The sequence below is a fragment of the Bidens hawaiensis genome, unplaced genomic scaffold (assembly GCF_021521415.1).
Source record: "Bidens hawaiensis isolate Kalapana, Puna unplaced genomic scaffold, B.hawaiensis_p1.1 tig00073522_1, whole genome shotgun sequence".
Taxonomy (NCBI): Eukaryota; Viridiplantae; Streptophyta; class Magnoliopsida; order Asterales; family Asteraceae; genus Bidens; species Bidens hawaiensis.
In genome coordinates, this window is record NW_027502792.1 from 17,013 (window position 1) to 39,478 (window position 22,466).

At 34.9% G+C, this 22,466-nt stretch overlaps 1 protein-coding gene across 1 annotated transcript; it reads right to left on the minus strand.

The window, feature by feature from the left end:
- Positions 1-19,167: 19,167 nt before the first annotated feature.
- On the minus strand, positions 19,168-22,305 carry LOC143606206 (fructan 6-exohydrolase-like). Its single transcript, XM_077082052.1, has 7 exons — positions 22,068-22,305; positions 21,928-21,936; positions 20,975-21,831; positions 20,553-20,711; positions 20,243-20,481; positions 20,072-20,162; positions 19,168-19,484 (listed from the first exon to the last, which is right to left on the minus strand). Exons 1-7 carry the CDS (start codon positions 22,231-22,233, stop codon positions 19,305-19,307), a joined length of 1,701 nt encoding a protein of 566 aa, XP_076938167.1. The 5' UTR covers positions 22,234-22,305; the 3' UTR covers positions 19,168-19,304.
- Positions 22,306-22,466: the final 161 nt, after the last annotated feature.

Here is a 22,466-nt window from a genome sequence, read left to right on the forward strand (position 1 = left end):
CCAGCAACGGCGCCAAAAACTTGATGTGCAAAACGCGGTCTATAAAAAACATTAACCTAACATAGACACTCTAGTTTTAAATTTATAAATCTAGACTATCCTAATGCTAGACCACCAGACAGGCAAGTCTACCTATCAACTGTAGTAAAGCCTAACGAAGTCCAGATGTCGAACCCAAAGGACACTAGCGGCACCTAAACTAGACTCTTACTAATAACTTAAATAAATTGATTTTTATGTTTTTTTATTAAATATAAAATAAATAGTACTTACTCTAAAACTAGACACGGACAAATCGGTTTAAAACTCAAATTGGGGAAACAACTACCTAGGTAAGGAATGCCACTAGTCAACTCGTAAACTTTCGTAATTGGATTTATGATCGGTACCGTATTCTAAAAATATGAAATTTAAGGAATAACTAAAGTACGCTAGATCTCCTCCCGGTCTCACCAACAATACCTAAGAACCTTAAATATCATGTAAGTTCAACGGTTTAATGGTTCGGATCACCTCCCGGTCTCACCTCACCTAACTATGCTAAGGTACCCAAAGATTAAATCACCTCCCGGTCTCTCTAATCACAATACACCCTAAGGCGTAAAGGGGTATTTTTATTGAATTCGGTTATAATTCGGATCTGTAAGAATCTAAAGGAATCTAGGGTAACTCACTCATGTGCAATCACTACCCAAACCCGCAAAAGACCAAAACAGGCGACACTTAATTACCTCCCGGTCTCTCAAGTGACAGAATATAAGGAATCTCTAAACTCTCAATTATCGCTCCTACGGAATACGTTGATATAAACCATAAAGTAGTTACAAACACACAGTAAGTAACCTAATATGCATCCATACATGAAAGACGTTCACAAAGACGCATATGGAACAATAAAATGATAATAAATTAATACCAAATACGCATATGTATCACAACCAAATAAAATAAAAACTTTACCAAAGCATCAACCAATCAATAAGTAATCCAAAACCGAAAATAAAATAAACTGACTCGTTCTATTAAACATATTAACTACACTCAATAAAATAAAACACAAACTAAATTATCCTAAACACGACTAGAGGCACTAATCTAAGACACGGACACACATGACACACCATAACTCAAGACACAAAAGACCAATTAATCAATTAAGTTCAATCAACGCTAGTTTCGCTATCGCCTAAGTATCCCCAGCAACGGCGCCAAAAACTTGATGTGCAAAACGCGGTCTATAAAAAACATTAACCTAACATAGACACTCTAGTTTTAAATTTATAAATCTAGACTATCCTAATGCTAGACCACCAGACAGGCAAGTCTACCTATCAACTGTAGTAAAGCCTAACGAAGTCCGGATGTCGAACCCAAAGGACACTGGCGACACCTAAACTAGACTCTTACTAATAACTTAAATAAATTGATTTTTATGTTTTTTTATTAAATATAAAATAAATAGTACTTACTCTAAAACTAGACACGGACAAATCGGTTTAAAACTCAAATAGGGGAAACAACTACCTAGGTAAGGAATGCCACTAGTCAACTCGTAAACTTTCGTAATTGGATTTATGATCGGTACCGTATTCTAAAAATATGAAATTAAGGAATAACTAAAGTACGCTAGATCTCCTCCCGGTCTCACCAACAATACCTAAGAACCTTAAATATCATGTAAGTTCAACGGTTTAATGGTTCGGATCACCTCCCGGTCTCACCTCACCTAACTATGCTAAGGTACCCAAAGATTAAATCACCTCCCGGTCTCTCTAATCACAATACACCCTAAGGCGTAAAGGGGTATTTTTATTGAATTCGGTTATAATTCGGATCTGTAAGAATCTAAAGGAATCTAGGGTAACTCACTCATGTGCAATCACTACCCAAACCAGCAAAAGACCAAAACAGGCGACACTTAATTACCTCCCGGTCTCTCAAGTGACAGAATATAAGGAATCTCTAAACTCTCAATTATCGTTCCTACGGAATACGTTGATATAAACCATAAAGTAGTTACAAACACACAGTAAGTAACCTAATATGCATCCATACATGAAAGACGTTCACAAAGACGCATATGGAACAATAAAATGATAATAAATTAATACCAAATACGCATATGTATCACAACCAAATAAAATAAAAACTTTACTAAAGCATCAACCAATCAATAAGTAATCCAAAACCGAAAATAAAATAAACTGACTCGTTCTATTAAACATATTAACTACACTCAATAAAATAAAACACAAACTAAATTATCCTAAACACGACTAGAGGCACTAATCTAAGACACGGACACACATGACACACCACAACTCAAGACACAAAATACCAATTAATCAATTAAGTTCAATTAACGCTAGTTTCGCTATCGCCTAAGTATCCCCAGCAACGGCGCCAAAAACTTGATGTGCAAAACGCGGTCTATAAAAAACATTAACCTAACATAGACACTCTAGTTTTAAATTTATAAATCTAGACTATCCTAATGCTAGACCACCAGACAGGCAAGTCTACCTATCAACTGTAGTAAAGCCTAACGAAGTCCGGATGTCGAACCCAAAGGACACTAGCGACACCTAAACTAGACTCTTACTAATAACTTAAATAAATTGATTTTTATGTTGTTTTATTAAATATAAAATAAATAGTACTTACTCTAAAACTAGACACGGACAAATCGGTTTAAAACTCAAATAGGGGAAACAACTACCTAGGTAAGGAATGCCACTAGTCAACTCGTAAACTTTCGTAATTGGATTTATGATCGGTACCGTATTCTAAAAATATGAAATTTAAGGAATAACTAAAGTACGCTAGATCTCCTCCCGGTCTAACCAACAATACCTAAGAACCTTAAATATCATGTAAGTTCAACGGTTTAATGGTTCGGATCACCTCCCGGTCTCACCTCACCTAACTATGCTAAGGTACCCAAAGATTAAATCACCTCCCGGTCTCTCTAATCACAATACACCCTAAGGCGTAAAGGGGTATTTTTATTGAATTCGGTTATAATTCGGATCTGTAAGAATCTAAAGGAATCTATGGTAACTCACTCCCGTGCAATCACTACCCAAACCCGCAAAAGACCAAAACAGGCGACACTTAATTACCTCCCGGTCTCTCAAGTGACAGAATATAAGGAATCTCTAAACTCTCAATTATCGCTCCTACGGAATACGTTAACTATAAACCATAAAGTAGTTACAAACACACAGTAAGTAACCTAATATGCATCCATACATGAAAGACGTTCACAAAGACGCATATGGAACAATAAAATGATAATAAATTAATACCAAATACGCATATGTATCACAACCAAATAAAATAAAAACTTTACCAAATCATCAACCAATAAATAAGTAATCCAAAATCGAAAATAAAACGAGTTTAACAAGTATTCATCCAAACCTAGGAAGTTAACAATTTAGCCAATCATAACAATATTCGACGAAACAAAGATATATTAATTATTGCAGTTCTTCGGAAAAGAAATAAAAATATTTGAGTTGCTAGCCTGCTTGCTTACTTTCTGGCCGTGACTTAGTGTGACGTGCTAGTCTGCTTGACTTGCTTGCGTGCTTCTGCTTTGTTCCAAACTTTCAATGCGCACCAACAGGGGCAGTCCCCCTATCCACCGTCATTCTAATAAGGTTTAAAATATATATATACTGTCTTTTTTCGCCTCTTGCTCCTGTGTCCTAGAAAGCCCACGAAATTTATCAATTTGACAGCCCACCTAATGCTTCATGAATCCATTTACACTTAATATTCTTTTCTTTACATTGACTTGCACTAACAAGAAACAAAAATATGTATTAATTAGTAAAACTATACATATTCTATGATCTAAATAAACAAGTTCTTTTATTTATTTATTTATTTTTAATCGTGATTATTTATTTATACTCTTAATTGATTCGGCTATTTATTCTTCGCTGGTCTCAAGTTTAGTACGTATACCCATTTTAGTTCATTTCCACTTGAAACCATACAAACCCATATATGAACCAATTATGCCAATTAATTGATAAAAACACTTTAAAAGTTACTCAAAAGTGTGAGGAAATATTAATAATAAATATATATAATTAAGCTAATATCATTAGGCTTGAAAACACATGTGGTTCAGTAGAGGCTTCTTCTGGAGGAATCCCAAGACTTGTTTGGGTATAAAATGTTGTGATAAGAGTAGAAGTACTCTTGCGTGTCATGAAGTGCTCCACCATATAAAGTGGGATCTTGATTTTTCTTAGAAGAACTTTGACATCTTAAATCTAGTCCCTCTTCTAAAAATTTTCCACAAAATCCATGCATTTAAAATTTGGGTTATTGAAATACCCATTCTCAGTTAACAGTAGCACATAAGTTATGTATGAATTTGGAAGAGCATCCTTTAACGTATCAATCCTATAATCTTCATCATTATGCAAACCAAACCGATTCAGCTCAGCCAATAAGTAACAGTATCTGATCAACATTTCTCAAGCTGTCTCATTAAGAATGATATTGAAATCCTTATACTGAAACTTCAACACTGGGTTTATGCCCTCATGAGTATTATCAAGACTTCTCTCATTTAAAATAGCATACATTGGTATAGAGACTTTTTATATGATTAAATTGATGAAAGATATGTTATGGTAAAGTCATTGTCAAATTGGAACATGTATCCACTTCAATGTCATAAGCTTTCTTCTTAAGAACAGACATTGCATCAGGAGCTTTTGGAAGTTGACCAATACCAGGAGCATCAACAACTAGTCACACATATGTATTATCTAACATAGTTAAGCAATTCGGATCAATTACCCCCAAATGAGATCAGAATCTTAAGTCCCGTCTCTGGAAATCATCAAGGCTATTAAGCTTCGGGGTCTTTTCATGTGAACCAATCTTTGTAACGTAGTTAAGCATTGTTTGCACGAGAGCATTCTTAGAAGCAAGGACATAATAATTTGTCATTTTGTTGAAGTTATGGGTTTAACTTGTCAAAAATGTAATTATAGGGATAAAGGATGTCAAGTTTTGAATTTTTTTTAACGAATGAGGAATATTGATATCGAATGAAAGACTTGTAGCGAATGAGAATATGACAAATTAATAGAACGAATGAGAATGACGAATAAGAGTATGGCGAATGGGTATAGCAAATGAGTGTGATGAAAGAGAAGGTAACGAATGGGATAAATCAATAACGAATGGGCTGTTGGAATAGTTATGACTACCTTATAATCATCTAACGAATGAACTCATGGTTAATGGCGAATGAACTCATCCAAACTCAAAAATAAACGAATAAACTCAAAACCGAGACAATACACCAGACCAAAATCACATGAATCACTCGCAATCAAACTACAAACACTCCAAATCATAATCCGCACACGACCAAACCACAAATCAGTCAACAACTCAAACAATTTTGACTAATTAAAGTCAAACACCAATGTTGAAAATACTGTATATTCCTACTCAGATCCAAATCAAATCAAATTGATCATAACAGTTCAATTAAATCAAGCTAGACCTATTCCAATCCATTCGAACAATCCTTGACTCAAATCGACTCTAATTATAAATTCAATTTACCTAATTGATTAATATTCAATCCGTTCAAGGTCCTTACAATTCGTTAATCAAATTCATCTCAAACACTAACTATTAATACTATTCTAGTCAATGAATCGATCAATAAGACGTCCAGAAAGCACTGATACCACTTGAGGAGACATGATAATCAGCATTACTCCTATATTGAAAGATCTAGTCTTATGATATGATTGATGTTATATGATTAGGTTTACGGTGTGTGTATGTGTGTGTATTGAGAGAATAATTGGACATAGTAATGAGACCAATGTTAAGCAAATTATCATAACCATAATTTATAAATATGTTACAGCCTATATATAGACGACGACTCATACGCTAAATAGGCTTAGTGAGTGAGTCACATTCGCTACGCCATTCGATAGACATACCCCTAGCGAATGGGGAACCAAAACTGTATTCATTCGCTATACATTCCATATGAATCTCTACATTAATTGCAAACTAGTCCCTATACATAATTTATTACAAAAATGATATACAAAGAACCAACGACAATAAATGTATCAACACCAGATTGGCTCGGTTTGGCTAGCTTGTTAGTTAGGCTCGCATTAGCTCAGATTGTTTTACTTTCAACACATTTAATTTGTATATACATATACATATAAGATATTATTAAAAATTTAAAAAAGAGAGGGGGAATATATCACCCCCCCCCCCCCTAAAACAACTCTGTGAAGATCCGAGCCATGGTGCAGAAGTGTGTCGAACGGTGATAGACGAGCTTTGATCTTGGATCGATCTACAACTTGGATTCACTTTTAAAATATGATAATGTACGGATGTGGAGATTTCGATTCGATTAACAATCAATAAGAGGATCAGTTGTAATCGAAATACAAATAGATAGATGTAGTACTATGATGTCATTATCGAATTATTTACATTAAGAACACTTGTACATACATAAATATAAACGCTCGGCCACCCGGGGAGATCTCTTTTCCGGGTTGGGGGGGGCTCTCAAATAAAAGTCAAAAGACCTAAATCATCTATTTATAATGGTCTTCACTCCATCCGCCGCTTGGATAAGACCAAACAAATAATTGAAAACATAATAATTCAACCAAAAACGGCTTCAATTACTCGTTCAATTTATTTGTCAACTTGCATTTTATTTAATATAAACGACAAACTATTCGGTCCGTCAGTCTTAAATTTAAAACTCAACAATCTCCCCCTTAGATTGAAGCCATCAAATCACTATCATGATCACCTCAAAACCTAATGCCTTTCATTGAAATTCCCCCCCTCACAATAAGCATCTCTCATTGCTCATTTATATCATCTTATCTTTTATCTCATTTTGGATATAGTTGTATGTGCATAAGAGCAAGACTTTAAACTTCAATGATCAACTTAAAAGTAACAAAGTCCTCACAAAATAAAATAAACTCAATGTGATCATCAAATAATATTCAATTCTTCAAACCCCCTTTCATTCCTTATAAATATTATTCAAACCATTCCCTAAATCAAGATAGCATACAAGTCAGCCATGCCCGTTCTTGATTGTTCAAGTGACTGATTAAAAAGGAGGTCAAACTCTACTATTCAACTTTGTTACTAGTCATGATGACTCTATCTTATCATCCGTACTAGGAAATCTGAAAAATTACAAACAACGAAACATCTTCGAAGAACCTTGGATTATTGATCCTGATCAACTTTTCTTTTATATGAGTCTTTCACTCGATTTGAAGCTAACAATTTGCAATGAAATTTTATAGAATTTACCCCCCCCCCCAAGTTCGTTGCAATATCTTTAACGAACGTGTTTTCAAATCAAGTGCGGGTGAAAACATAAAAATCTTCAATTCCAACAATCTTGACCATCCTTATCAAGAATTATTGATAACATTCGAAACAAACGAATTAAAATAACACATTTGTGGTTGAATGTTGACATCTGACTAGGTCAACTCCTGAAATAAATCGGATGAATCAACAATCTTGATCTTGTAAGCATCATGTTGAAGTCATGAACGTTTTATTAACTTTGCCCATTTTTTGCTCAAAAATCTTCAAAAATGACCAAAATGCCCCTCGTTGACCTGGTAGAGTCAACAATCGATTTGACCAGAAAAATCAATTCCAAACGGTCACTCATACTTGGGTAAACATCTTTCATTTAAATCACATGGTCAAAAAGTCAACAGATAAGCAAGTATACATTTTTTTCTTCATCTTGGCCCGTTTGACTTTTGAAAGTCAACTGCATTAATCATGTCCCAAAAACCTTCGAAACACTTGAAATTGTTCACGAACACTTACGTTTTGTTCACGACCACTTATCTTGTTCACGGACACTTAACTTTCTCGAACCCCAAACACTCATTTCTGCTACAACTTTATCATAATCCCCTTATAAAATTGTGTAGGAGTGGCAACAATACCATAGCAACAACAAGTACTCGTGAATTAATAACTATAACAGCAACAACTTTTAGCCAAAACTACTTGGAGCAAAAAAAATTCTGCATAAAAGTACTCATGAATTGAGCAATCAGTCAAGTGATAAAATATGCAGCAGCTAAAATACCATATTGCCCATGAATCAGCTGATATAATAACACCCGATCAGCAGCTCTTAATAGTGTTCACATCATCAAAAATGACCAAAGCATCCCCTGTATAATAATTACTTTAATTCCCACACTGTCCCTTGTAAATACTCGTGAATAACCAGTAACCAGGAACATTTCATATCAACAAAATAAACCGAATCAGCAACAACACTTTATAAAAGATTTCAACAACAGTTCTAACACTTAAACTCATATCAGTAGATAGGTAATCGAGACTCTGACGCGCAGTCCTTATCAAACAGTCATCAATCATTTTCACAGCAACTCCAGCTTGTACATTGTGCAAAATAACTAGTAAAGATAGCCAAATTACTAATATGTCCCTCATATATCTTGTTCAAAAACAAGCTGCAATCAAACTTCATGTATGTTTCTAACAACTCGTGTACAGCCAGCAACATATAATAAATATATGCTCGTGAATTAACTCTCTAACTGCTCGTGTATGCTTAACATCTATTTATAAAAAAATTATATCAGCAGCCAACTTCTTTCAACTATTCGTGAATACTACAGCAAAGAGCAATGCTAACTGCTTGTGCATAATACTATTACATCAGCTACAAGCAATTCGAACCCCAAATTTTGTTTGTAGAATAAGTAGCAGCAACTATTTCGGATTCAGCACATGAATTAGCAGAATCAGTAAATATCAGGATCATGTGACAACTTTCGGCAATCAGCAACTGAATTAAATTCTCTTGAAACAAGTCTCAAACAACAACTGCTCAGTAAGAATTTGTAAATTAAGCCCCTTATGTAAATGTGCAGCATATCTATTCCAACTTAGTCCACATTCAAACTCAACACAGGAGACCCGATTGTTACTGGGTTGGACTGTGCAACCTCAGATCTGCAACTTGAAAATCAGCTAAGTGTTCGAGCCCTAGTTCAATGATAACCAACAAACATGGTTAAAATCAACAAACAAATAAACAAACACATCGAACACTTATGCAATAGCAACATCTCACTCCATCTGTAAATTCTTAGATCTGAAACTAAACTTGAAATTAACCATTAAAATCAGTCCATATCATCTTGAAATCAACATTATATCACCAATCAAACATCAATTTCATCAAAAACTCAGATCTAGAACATCATATATAAACGAACAGATAAATGTAGATCCGAATGAAATCGAACATATAAACGTGAAATCGAAGTTGAATCTCCGAACTTATCATCAACTCAAGCATCTATTCACATAAATCATCTTCAAATCACCAAATATCATCCAAATCCGTGCCAAAACCCCAAAAACTTCAACGAACTTCAAAGTTTAACGTCCATGGAAGATTCAAGGGTGAATTGAAACATATTCAGCAGTTAGTCTAAACAATTCGGTAACCCGCTCTGATACAAATTGTGAAAATATGAGCCCTGGTGCGGAAGCATGTCGAACGGTGATAAACGAGCCGGGATATAGGATCGATCTACAACATGGTTTCACTCTTAAAAGATAATAATGGATGAGTGTGGAGAGTTCGATTCGATTATCAATCAATAATAGGATGAAGAATTGTAATCGAGACACAAAATAGATAGATAGATATAGTAGTATGATTTCATTAACCGAATGATTTACACTACGAACACTTATACATACATACATACATACATATTCATAAACACTCAGCCACTCGGGGAGAGTTCTTCCCCGGGGGAAAACTCTAATAAAAGCACATGACCTAAATAAATGACTTAAATCATCTATTTACAATAGTCATGTAACTTGGTGTTCACTCCACCCGTCTCTTGGATAAGACCAAACAAATATTATAAAATATAACAATTCACCCGAAAACGTCTTCAATCACTTGTTAATTTTCTTTGACAACTTGCATTTTATATTTAATATAACAAGTAACAATTCGATGTGTTAGTCTAAAATTTAAAACTCAACAATTTATTTAAGTCTTGTATCATTGATACCACATGTTGAAATTTATTCAACATCTAGGACGATTGCAGATCTCTTGTTTGGAGTTGTTTATCTTTAACAATGGGTTGGAATGCATCAAAGATGTCTTGGAGAAGTTTTAGAACATTAGGTTACTCTCCGATAAACTCCACACCTAAAGTGACGGGAAAAACAAATTTTACAGCATGATTCAAGGTGACATGTGCGGGCCAATTACTGGACGTTCAAATATATTTTCATCGATGCGTCCATACATGCTTTTCATATCTGGCTTATCTCATACAATGTCGCGAATACTTTTGGCATGGTCGTGCCTAAGGGTGAGCAAGGCTGTGGTTGGTATTAAGATTTCTATTATAATTTCAAACTAATTAGACCTTAATACCAAACTGAGTTGGAGAACAATGGATGATTTGCCGAAACTATATTTAAAACCTAATCAAAATAAAGAACACAATTCTGTATGTTTCGTTGTTCAATGTCGACTAGGCCTCAATAGTCTCGGTTCTTGAACTCCCAATTTCGCAGACCTAAATTGCTACTCGAATTTGTTTTACATTTTATTTATTTATTTACTTATTTGTTTATTAAGATTGGAGGCCTTAGAAGGATATAGGTCCAAAACCTTTGTCTCATTGAATCACCCTAGAGCCGGGCCTAGACGTTTCAGATGGAGAGTAACAAGCGAACCACCGCGTGCTAAATAAAATTGTCCAATGATTGTCACATGCGCTCCGGTGTGTCTGACACCGACCATGGCGAGTCACCAAGGCATCACTATGTGTCTGAAATGGACCTTGTAGGGCATGTGCATGGCTGAAAGTTATCTTGATGACCGCCTTAAATATGTTCTCCGTCGACCCTGTATGCTTCACCAATCCTGAAACTATTTCCACCAAGAAGATATATACGCCCCACATGTTCAAATCTATCTGTTTTTCAGGCATATTTAATGTCCTCTCGATGAAGAACAAGAGAGAATGAATAAGTTGAAGAGCACGCCTTAAATTGTCTCACACAGCAAGGCTGAAAAATAAATATATGTCAGTAGCATCTTAAAGGGTACAAGGTTTCCAAAAGATGGGAACTAATTCCGAAATTTAAAATAAACCCTTCAAATTTTGGATTATATTTATTTATAGTCTAAATATGAAAGATGAAAAATGAAAAGGTATGCATTAATTGCATTACCCTTTTCACCCTAAAAAACACATAAATTCTCACGTTAGAGATGCGAAACCCTTGCTTCAGAGTCACGGAATCCTCGCGTTAAAGCCGCGGAACCATCGCGTCAAATTCATGGGGCCTATACGTCAAGAGCGAAGAGCTGAGCATGCAAAGTCCATGGGTATTTAAGTTCAATGGTACTAGAACATCGATTTAACAACAATGAACTAGGGGGACTATCATGGTATAACACTACTACAACCTAAAGGAATCTAGCGCGAAGGAAGATGCACAACTTATCAAAGGCTCGATGATGGGAACCTTATAATGCAACCATATGGCCCCGCGCCAAACCCGGTTTCAGGCCAATAACATAGCTCATACTGAAATCACAGCTATGCTTCGTGACATCAAGTTTAAGCATAACATAATATGCTCATGGATGGGAACCTTAAAATACACCCATGTGGCCCACGTCGAACCCGGCCTCGGCCGATAATGTCACACCCTCAAATTTTGACTAACCGAGTTTTACCGCGAGGCTTGTGACATACTAGGATCTAGCTCATTTGTTATACCAAACAACCAATATAAAATAATTAAAACATTATTTAAGTCTAGATCAAACATGAGAAAGCAAAAAAACATACCAAACAATTTAAAAGTGTTGAGGAAGCGTCAAAGTAGTCTATTTAAATAAAACAACAAACCATGTGTTCAAACACGCACAACCCATTAAATAGAAACAATGTGAAATAAAAGGTCATGCGACAAGTGTGACTCTTGACATATGCAATGCAACGCACTTTTTAGCACACCTAGCAACCTGGGCAAGTATAAATACTCAAGGGTCAACATGAGGTTAGTTTGCTCATAAGTTGTAGTAAAAAGTAGTATGTATAGTATATGTAGTATGTGTAGCATAAGTAATGTATGTGCAAGTAGATTTAGCACTTTTCAAATGTACTAGGGTAGCTAACCCATTTACAAACTACTAGAAATTTGGACCGAAGCTGACTGTTTGTAGGCATTCTTACCAAGTCTATCACAAAACACCGGCACATGTATGCTAGGAGAATTTACACTCGTCCGACCTCCAATTGGGGTTTGTCAAACCCAGTAGTAATACTTAAATTTCCCCACAATCTCATCCTAACGATTCAGGGTATGTAAGTACTTTAAGTGATATCAGGGCATCTAGTATATACTTGTGATATATAAGAAACAACATAAATCCAAAATAAGTCTCTCTATTTTCCTCTAGAAAACCAATATGTAAGTATGTTCGTGTTTTCAATCCAGAAAACAAATATAGATAAAATAGCTTATATTTTCAATCCAAAAAACCAGTAATGCAAATGTTTTGTGTTTTCAATCGAGAAAACAAGCAAGGGGAAATGTTTTGTGTGTTCAATCCAGAAAACAAGTATACGAAAATAGTTTTGTGTTTTCTCTCCAGAAAACAAATAGGAAAAGCATGAACTCACATGGTGTCGCGTGTAATAGACTTTCCAGAAACCAACTGATTGCACTTGACTCGTTAGCTGTTGCCTAGTACAAGTGACTAAGTTATGAGAGTGTGTTTAACAACACATGACTCTTAGACCCATGTATGGACTCACACACACACACTACTTGACCCGATGACTCTTTGGTAATATCAATTAATGTCGATAGTTTTATGTTGTTCTAACATGCATCCTATGTCACATCATGATTAATATATCTAGCAATTGTCAAGTATTTCAAAATCTGATCAAGTAGTTTTTAGGACAGAATTTCGCATGTATAGTCCAATTTATTTAACTAATTATTCCTTAGAAATAAATAACACAGAAATTACCATAGAAGAAAGTATGGATTGGGTTTCTCAAGATATTTTTATTATATTTTTTCTTTATGTAAACCATTCACAATAAACCAATCATTACAGGTAGGTACAGATAACTCATCATATTGTGCAAAATAAAGTATAGATTTGTTTAACCCACCAAACTAAATCAATTCAAGCAAGGCCAATTGGGTTTGAATCCTAACTCAAAAGGTGGGATTCCAGAAGTAGAACCAAGCCACTTAACTTTGTTATAAAAGAGTTATGATATCGGGAAGGCATGCCAAAATTCGACTTCCCGCATCAGCTTTGACATGTCTTTTTCTAATGTCATAAAACCCATTAAAAACTCGTCCAAAAATTACAAATCAAACTTTCTGGAAACTAGACTCAAAATAGAACATCATGGACACAAGAATCAATCAAAAACAATCAATTATCATTAAGTCACAGCCACCACAATAAAAAAGAATGAAACTGTCACCAAACTGGTATCATAAAAACTCAAATCCTAACATGTTTATGACATCTCTAGGTTTCTAATCCATCAATTAACATCATAACTATCAATATTACAGAACTTTGGGCATCTAGGGTTTCATAAGGACTCATCAAAACATGAAAGTAATACATAAAACTTACCTACTAGTGTTTGGAATTATCTTAATCACACAAAGACACCACCAATTGCAAAAATCAAGATTCAGTTGAAAATGATTAGCGTTTGTGGCTTGCAATTGTGAGAGAGGGAGAGGTACATCGACAGTTTATTGCTGGAGATTGGGTTGAGATATCTTATTTAATAATATAATAATCCTATTTACAAGAATGACCCTTTTAGAATGAGTTTTGGGCTTACGTGAACTTTTTTAACACCAACCCGGATTATAAAAACCATTATGTCTAAATTACTAATCCAAATTTATATAAATAAAGCCTTGTTATTTCATATAATATTTTTTTTCTAAAAGTCGAAAAATTGTAAGTTACGCACAATCAATAGCAATTTCATAAAACAAGCTAGGAATAAAACACATAATCATTTAGTATAAATTTCACATATATAATATTATAAACATACGTTTGAGGTATTATTTTTATATAATAACTAATAGCACGTTAAGCGTGCATAATGTACTAAATCATGTAACACATAAATTCATCTAACACATAATAATTATACCCGAATTATTTAAATATATCCGATTCGACATTAATCATCAACACGTACTGACATATTCATGTGTGTGACTCGTTATTGACTCGTGTAAATGTTATGCATGAAACGAAAGATAACAGGGTTTAGGTTAGCGATGTTAACGTGAAAGTGCGGGGTGTGACATATAACATGGCCCTATGATGAAACCACGACTACGCGTCGTGATATCAAGGTTGGGCACCTCATAATACACCCCCACGGAAACGAGTTGTGGCATCAAGGTTGGGAGCCTCATAATACACCTGCACGGCTACGCGCCATGGTCTTAAAGTTGGGACCTCATAGTACACCATCCACGGCTACGCGACATGGTCTCAAGGTTGGGACCTCATAGTACACTTGTCGCAGAATCCGCGAGCTAGAGTCGTTTTTGTGCACCAGAGACACGGTACCTGCGCGTCGGAGTCGTGGTAGCCAAGATATTTACAACCAGAATTTAGTCTTAAATGCCCATGAGTTAACAAGACCACTGCTCCAACAAAAACAATGGACTAGTCCAACATAATGCACCTCGGACTACATCATACTTGACTAGGTAAACTTGTTGAGGTTACCTCCCAAAAAACACAAACATGAGAGGGCAGTCTCAGTCCAGCTACAAGACAACCTTGGCCGGCCAAAGTGAGGGAAAGACCCAGTATGTCTCTACTCATCTTCACTTATAAATAGAATACGAGATATCTATTTCCACCAGGTTGTTTCTCCCTCTCAAACTCTATACTCTCTCTAGTGATGTACACACTTGTATTCAACAGAAAGACCACCATGATGGCGGTGACGATGGCGGTTCTGAGCCAGATTTGTCTCTCCCCGATGACCCACATTACACTGTGTATATGTGTGTTCTTTGCTTTTTTACATTTGACAGATCTGAGTCTTACCGGAAAAGACAAGGCGTGGCTTCGTTCGTGTCCAAAATCGAAGAGCGTTCTTCTCGACCCGACCATGATCAGATCCATGTTTCTTCAATTACTTTTTTAGTTTTATTAAAATTATATATTCTTAATAATAATAAAAAAACTTGATGAAAAAAGGAAAATTAATTAAAACAATTGAAGGACCAACAAATAAAGTTCGACTACACGAGGTAACCCAATAGTAAAAGGCAACCCTATACGCCTGCGATCCTAGATATTGTCGGATAGCCCAAGCCCACTATATCCTGTTTCGGAGGACACCCGTCGCCTTGAGACCCACTATGATAAAGTCTAGTTAGGATCGGATTTAAGTGTGAGAACTTACAACCTACAGCCTAAATTTTCATTTTTCATCCTATGCCAATTGAGCTTTATCTCATTGAAATGTAAAATATATAACGGTAATATTGACACTCACATTGTCAAAGATCACTAACAAGTGATACATGTCATATCAGTTATTTAAACTCCCTGTTGTGGGCATATTGAGAGGGGGCATAAGGGGTTTTGCTGCCCCCAACTTCGTACGGGGCGGCATGAGGAAATCCGGCAAACTGGTAACGGGGCGGCTCAGGGAAAAGGATGGGCTAAATTGCTTTACTCTCTCTCTCTCTCTCTCTCTCACACACAAACACACATACACATATAATATATAAAACAAAGGGACTTTAAGCTACAATGGGGCTTCCTAAAGAGGGGCTTTAAAGCCCATTTTCCTACTTAACGATGATGTGGAGGGGTGGTAAAGCCCCTCAACAACACACAACCTTAGTGTGTCGGTCATGATCACATCAATGATTCCGCAATATTAGTGTCTAATTTTAAACTTAACATACACAAATTTCAATAATTCTTTGATCCACAAATGTCGAAGTCGGTTGCCAAAGAAAGTAAAAGGTTTGTCACAAGTGAATGGAGGTATATTTCTTTATATCATTTGATGTTGAGGAGTCTAAACTACACTTTAATTTAGGTAAAATTTCCAAAATAACCTTTCATAGGAGAAATATTGGAGAAATATTACATAATTGACCCGTCCTGTTGTTGAATTACAAGAATAACCCATCCAACCTCAGCATGGAGATAAACTCAGTTTGTAGAAGTTGAAGTTCAGCATCCAATGAAAGGATCACGTGTGGCATGAAACCATGCGCCACGATGAGTTTCGGGGAAAACCCATCGTCCCGATCAGTTTGATAACCAGTATGTGTGTCACGATGTGTTTGAAAATCCGCTTGTTTATGTTGCCGACAAGTATTGCAGTCAGCCGACAACCTAGTTCAACTTGGCGTGTTTGAATATTAAACGAGGTGTCCAACATGTGTTAGGAGGTGTTCTGGCGAGGCGTTAAGGGAGGAGTTCCGGCTAGGCGTCCGACATGTTTTGTAGCTTTCTTATGGACTAACAAGCTTTTTGGAGGGGAATTTAGGAGGGAAGCTTTGTTTGGAGGAGAATTTCGTATTGACGATGGTTTGGAGAGGAATTTCATCCTTACGAATTGAAAATGGGTTTGAACAGGTCATTCTTGAAAATAGACAAACGGGGGAAAAGGTGGGGGGCATTAATGAAATTTCTCTATTGAGATGGGTCATTTTAAGAATTTTCATTTTAATTTATTATTAGTATTTTAAAAAAAAAAAGACTTTTTTAATACTAAAAATTCACCTAACCTTGTATTTGTAAAGATTTAGATCCACAACATTTTGTGAAGGATAAAACCGTAGCGCTAAATAAACCATTGGTTCATGCGTTATAATAAGTTATTTATTTCATCAAAATTTTAAACAAATATGCTTTTTTCACACTTTAAACTTTATAAACAAACCAAAAACCTTAACATAAACCCCTCTCACAAAAATAGCAAGAGGCCAACAACCCAAGAAAAAATTACAACAAATTAAAAGAATCCCAATTCGACCACGAAACCGACCTATATTCGTGAACAATAAATAACCTTGTTACTTAGTATCGCTAATAATGTCTTCTATCTTGACATCGTTATGGACAAACACCTCTCTTTTCTAGCTTTCTATATACTCCAACAAACGATTATCGCAGTTCCATAGAACACCTTGCTCAATATTCCTTAAACCTACATGTTCGTAAAACAGCAATATATAACAGAAGAACCATTTATCATCAGCATCTAACACCAGCTGCTCGCCCATTTCCACACCATGAGGCTACTAAGCAAACCAAAAAAATATGATCTTCCGATTTCAGCGCCGTCACAGAGCACACAACCCCTCACTGAAACATGAATGCTTCTTCTAAATAACGCCTCTTGAGTTGAAATTCTATTTATTTGGACCCTCCAAACATGTATATGACATTTAGATGACACCCGGGCACACCATTTCATAACAAAAAAATTGCTCACGGCCTAGGTTGATAACAGCAAATACATAAGTAATACTATATTACAATTTATTATAATTATTACAAAAGTTTATTATAATTATTACAAAAGTTAAATTGGTACGTCCGGGTACATGCTTGGTTGTAATCTATATCTATAATGTATATAAACGAAACAATAAAAATCATATGTGTTGCGATGTGGTCGCTCCTCCTTTTTTTATAGTCATCAGATTTATTTGATTTTTAAATGGAGGCTTCTTATGCATTTGACCCGAATTCACGGGTATGAGTCTTATCAAACACATATATTTCTTAAACGGGTTATAACATCTCATCAAAAAAAAAAACTAATCTCACCAAATATTTAATATAAAAATCCTATAAAGTGGGGATATACTAAAAATTAATAGCTGATTTATTTAAAAAAAGACATATATTATTTATAATTAAAAAACCAATTTTATAGTAAAAAAAATAAACGGGTCTTGGGTCTCATCAAACCCATATAGTTTTTAAACCGGGTTATAACATCTCATTTATCTGCGAAACAATTTATTATCAAACCATAAGTTGATGGCCATTTTCGTACAAGAGTTAATGTCCATTTTCGTCCCCTGTGGTTTGCTACTTTTGTCACTTCAGTCCGAAGTTTGAAATTCTGTCAGTTTAGTTATCATAGTTTTAAACATTAGTCAATTACGTCCCACCCGTCTAATGACATCCAACTATGCCGTTAGTTTAAGGGTATTTTTGTCTTGCTCACTTTTGTTTTGAGTTAATGGTCATTTCCGTTCTTGTGGTTTGATATTTTACCATTTCTGTCCAAAGTTCGAAATTTTGTCAATTTAGTCATCATAGCCAATTATTTCCCCTCGACGGCATCCAACTATGTGAGGTCGAATATCGTAGCGAACAAAGTAAAAAAAATATATAAATATTAGAAAAAAATAATATAAAACAACCCCCGTAATACAGTGAATAAAAACTAGTGTATATATATATAATATATAAACAAAACCTTTAAATACTATCCGGTGACTCCGCCTACATATTCTCTCAAACCACCAGATTGCTTTATATTTAAAATGAGGTTTCTCATGCTTTTGACCTGAATTCACATATATGGGTCTCACCGAACCTAGATAGCGCTCTTAAACGGGTTATAACGTCTCATTAAATTAAAAATCAATCTCACCAAATATTTGATGTGAAAATTCTATAAAATAAAGATATACTAAAAAATAATATCTGATTTTTTAAAATATATTATTATAACTAAGAAACAATTTTATGGTAAAAAAAAACAAATGAGTCTTGGGTCTCACCAAACCCATATAACTTTTAAACCGGGTTATAACATATCATTTATTTGTGAAACATTTTATTATCAAACCATATGTATATTATTAAATTTCATATAATAAATAAAATTAAAAGAATATATAAATATTAAAAATAAATAATAAAAAACAACCTTGTAATACGGGAGATAAAAACTAGTGTAAATATAAAATAGATACGTCACCGATTTTCAAGGATACAAGTCCCGGTCTACTTTGAATACAATTTAATAAACTTGTTGAATATATAGCCACAAGTTCGATTACTTTATCCGAACCTACAAAAAAATTTATTAACTCCAACAGTTAATCTTCGTTTCTCTTTATTAGTTACCGTCGACCTTTTTAATACTCCAAGCGTCTAATGTTTTAATAACTATGTCACGACTTCCATTATTGAACACATAGATATAAGCTTCTGTTTTGAAATGGAATTGAGGGTACACTCTAGCCGTAATGCATGCTATTCCGTCAGCTCCAAAACTCTCGACCACCGAATGATCAACCTGCAAAGGGTGAAGCCGGATTAGAACTTATTAGACATTAATATTTCATCTAAAAAAATTTTCGTATGCATTCTACCCAAGTCATTCATACTTCGTTCTAACCTTAAAACCACTCAAAGTTTTATTATCATCTCACTTTTTTGAACTTTTATAAATGCTACTTTTCTAATATCAAGGGACTTAAAGCATGTATGAATGGAATTATTATATAGCGATTATGTTTTAATATTTGAAGTAGGAAGTAATATTAAATAAAAAATATATCAAATAAGTTTTAAAATTATTCGCTTTAAGTCAACTTAAAAAAAATTATTTACTAAATAGTAACCAAAATTCATACATTAAGAAAACAACTATAGAACATTAAATTTGAATAGAACAATAAGTCATTTAAATTTATACATTCACACATTAAAAAAAAAGAGAGAAACGACAATAGAACAATAATGAAACTTTGAATGGTTTTATAGTTTGCAAAAAAAAATGCGAGTTAATTAAGAAAAAGTTAAACATGATTATTACTTCATGAATCTATAGCTTTAACAACAGTTATCCAAAACAAACAAACAAATCTGAGAATTCCATACCAGGCTCCTAAGTGAAATCATTTCATCTTCATGATCCATGTGGATAAAAGCTCCATATGTAGTTTTATCAGTCCCTTGCATCACGGAAGACCTGAAAATAAATCACAAAAAAAAAAGAGATGTGAATCACCTTAAGTAAGTAAACATAGACATAAATGTATGAGTATGCACCTGCTTTGATCACTACACATTAAGACAACAAATTGTTGATTGTCTTTGAATACACGAAAGAAGACTGCAGTTTGTTCTGTTAAATCTTGAGAAGCGATAACCAATAAGCCAAATGGTCCTACTCGACCACTGTAATTTGCTGGCTTTGTAGTGCAGAGTGTCTGTGGATCATCCCACTTCGGGTCCAAAGCCTCAACCTCTTCTATTTTCGGTAGGTTAAAGGAGAGTTGTATGTCAACCTAGGCATAGAAGTTTTATAAATGCCAAAGAAAGTTGATAGTTGTGAGTGGAAATTAGCAAAATAGGTAACCTGTGAGGCTGTGACGCCTGTAACTTCAAATATTGATTTTCCTTTGAGCTTCTTGTCATAGAAACTAACATGGTTATGGCGCAACTTTTCAGTTTCCGCAACTGGCCACTGTACTAACTGCCTTCTAGTTTTACTAAGATAAACTTGACGAGGGATGGACTACAAAATCCCATTGAAACCATTTAGTTAGAATGATTAGATTAAATAAAATAGGTGTGGTTATTGTACCTTTTTTTCTTTTACCCAAACAAATTAGAAGACATGATTTGATTACATTTTCTTTCTAGTTATTCTCAGTTTATTCTTATGTACAATTGATTAGCAATATACCTACCTACGTTTCCATTGTTCTATTATAGGTTGTTCTTAAGAAATTAACGCAAAAATGAATTCACATTTAGATAGTTTGGAAATACTGTTACCTGGATTCCAGCCCAACCTTTTTTAACATCATAGGATGAGCTATCGGACTCGGGAACCCATCCCCATAATATTCTCCTCTTCTTTACGGTGTCGAAAAATGTCTTTGAAGCATAAAATTTTCCATAATCATATCTTAAGTCTGAGCTACTTCCAGTAAGACCTTTACCATCAGGAGTAAACTTTTCCTTAAAAGGGTCATAGCGACCTAGCGTGTAGTAGTCATGTCCTTGAAAGCTTGCTTTCACCACATACTTTTGGTTTTTACCATTCGCCGAATTCTCCAGCCCGGATCTACTATTGGCAGACACCGGATAAAAGTCTGGACACTCCCAAACCCCAGTATCTACTCCAAAATAAAGTGGATCATCATGCAAAATCCAGTGAATAAAATCTTTACTCCTATAAAGAATCGCTACTCCTAGATTATTTCTCAAGCCACCTATAACCACCCTCCAATTTCCATCCTTTCCCTTCCAGGCTGTACTAGGATCACGAAATTTGTCTCGTTGGACCCCCTGCGGTGGAGTTATTAATGGATTACCAACATACTTTACCCATTCTTTGAGGAAAGGATCTGATAAGTTTTTAGGAGTTGCAAGATTCTGAACTTGCTGATTCTTGGAGTTGATTCCAGTGTACAAAACTACTGGTTTGTTTCCCGGAAGGATTGTTACTGAGCCTGACCAACAGCCTTTAATGTCAAATGGCTCAGTTGGGACAAGGGCGTTGTTCAGATGAATCCAGTTGATTAAATCATGGGAGACCGAATGTCCCCATGACATTTTTATGTTAAAAACTGAACCCTTAGGATTATATTGATAGAATAAATGATATAATCCTTTGTAATACACTGGACCTGCAATTATTGAGATGAATAAGTTACAAAAACCTAACCATGTAACGAGTCAAAAATGAACTCTTGAAAATTATGGAAACACGATATATTAATTACCATTAGGGTCTGTATGGGCAAATTCACCAGGTAGAGGATACAAAATCATGCAAAGAGAGAATGAAGCACGGTATCAGTTAGTTCTAAGTTATGTAAGTAATAACATATATGTACAAAGAAATGAATGATATATAAATTACCATTCATCCAATTATTTGGAGGCCGAAGATGGAAAGATGGTTTCCCTTGACTGGTCTTCACAGCTTGATCGCGATATAGAGAGGCAACGTGAGTATCATGAACATCATTTCCATTGCTGTGGAGAACACAATACAAGGATACGACACAAAATACAAAAGCTTTCATTTTCAGAGGTTAATTCACTTGCCAGATTGTGAAGTTTGGTGAGAAGTTGGCTAGAATTTATAGGAATTCTATGCATATCAGTTTGTGCTATATGTAAAAGCTAATCAAGGACTTGCTATGATCAATTTGTACATTTTAATTGACTAGACGGGTGCCCGCGATGCAGCGGGTGTTTGAACTTGTTAATCACGTAACAAATATAAGTGTTTATGTTTCGGTTAAAACCTTGAAAT

Bases quoted from the DNA above. Each gene is read 5' to 3' on its own strand.
- LOC143606206 (XM_077082052.1), bottom strand. From the start codon at position 22,233: ATGAAAGCTTTTGTATTTTGTGTCGTATCCTTGTATTGTGTTCTCCAC. The intron at 20,712-20,974 runs GTAACAGTATTT...GGGATTTTGTAG, and splicing joins AAGGTTGGGCTGGAATCCAG to TCCATCCCTCGTCAAGTTTA. The intron at 20,163-20,242 runs GTGCATACTCAT...ATTTATTTTCAG, and splicing joins ATGTGTAGTGATCAAAGCAG to GTCTTCCGTGATGCAAGGGA.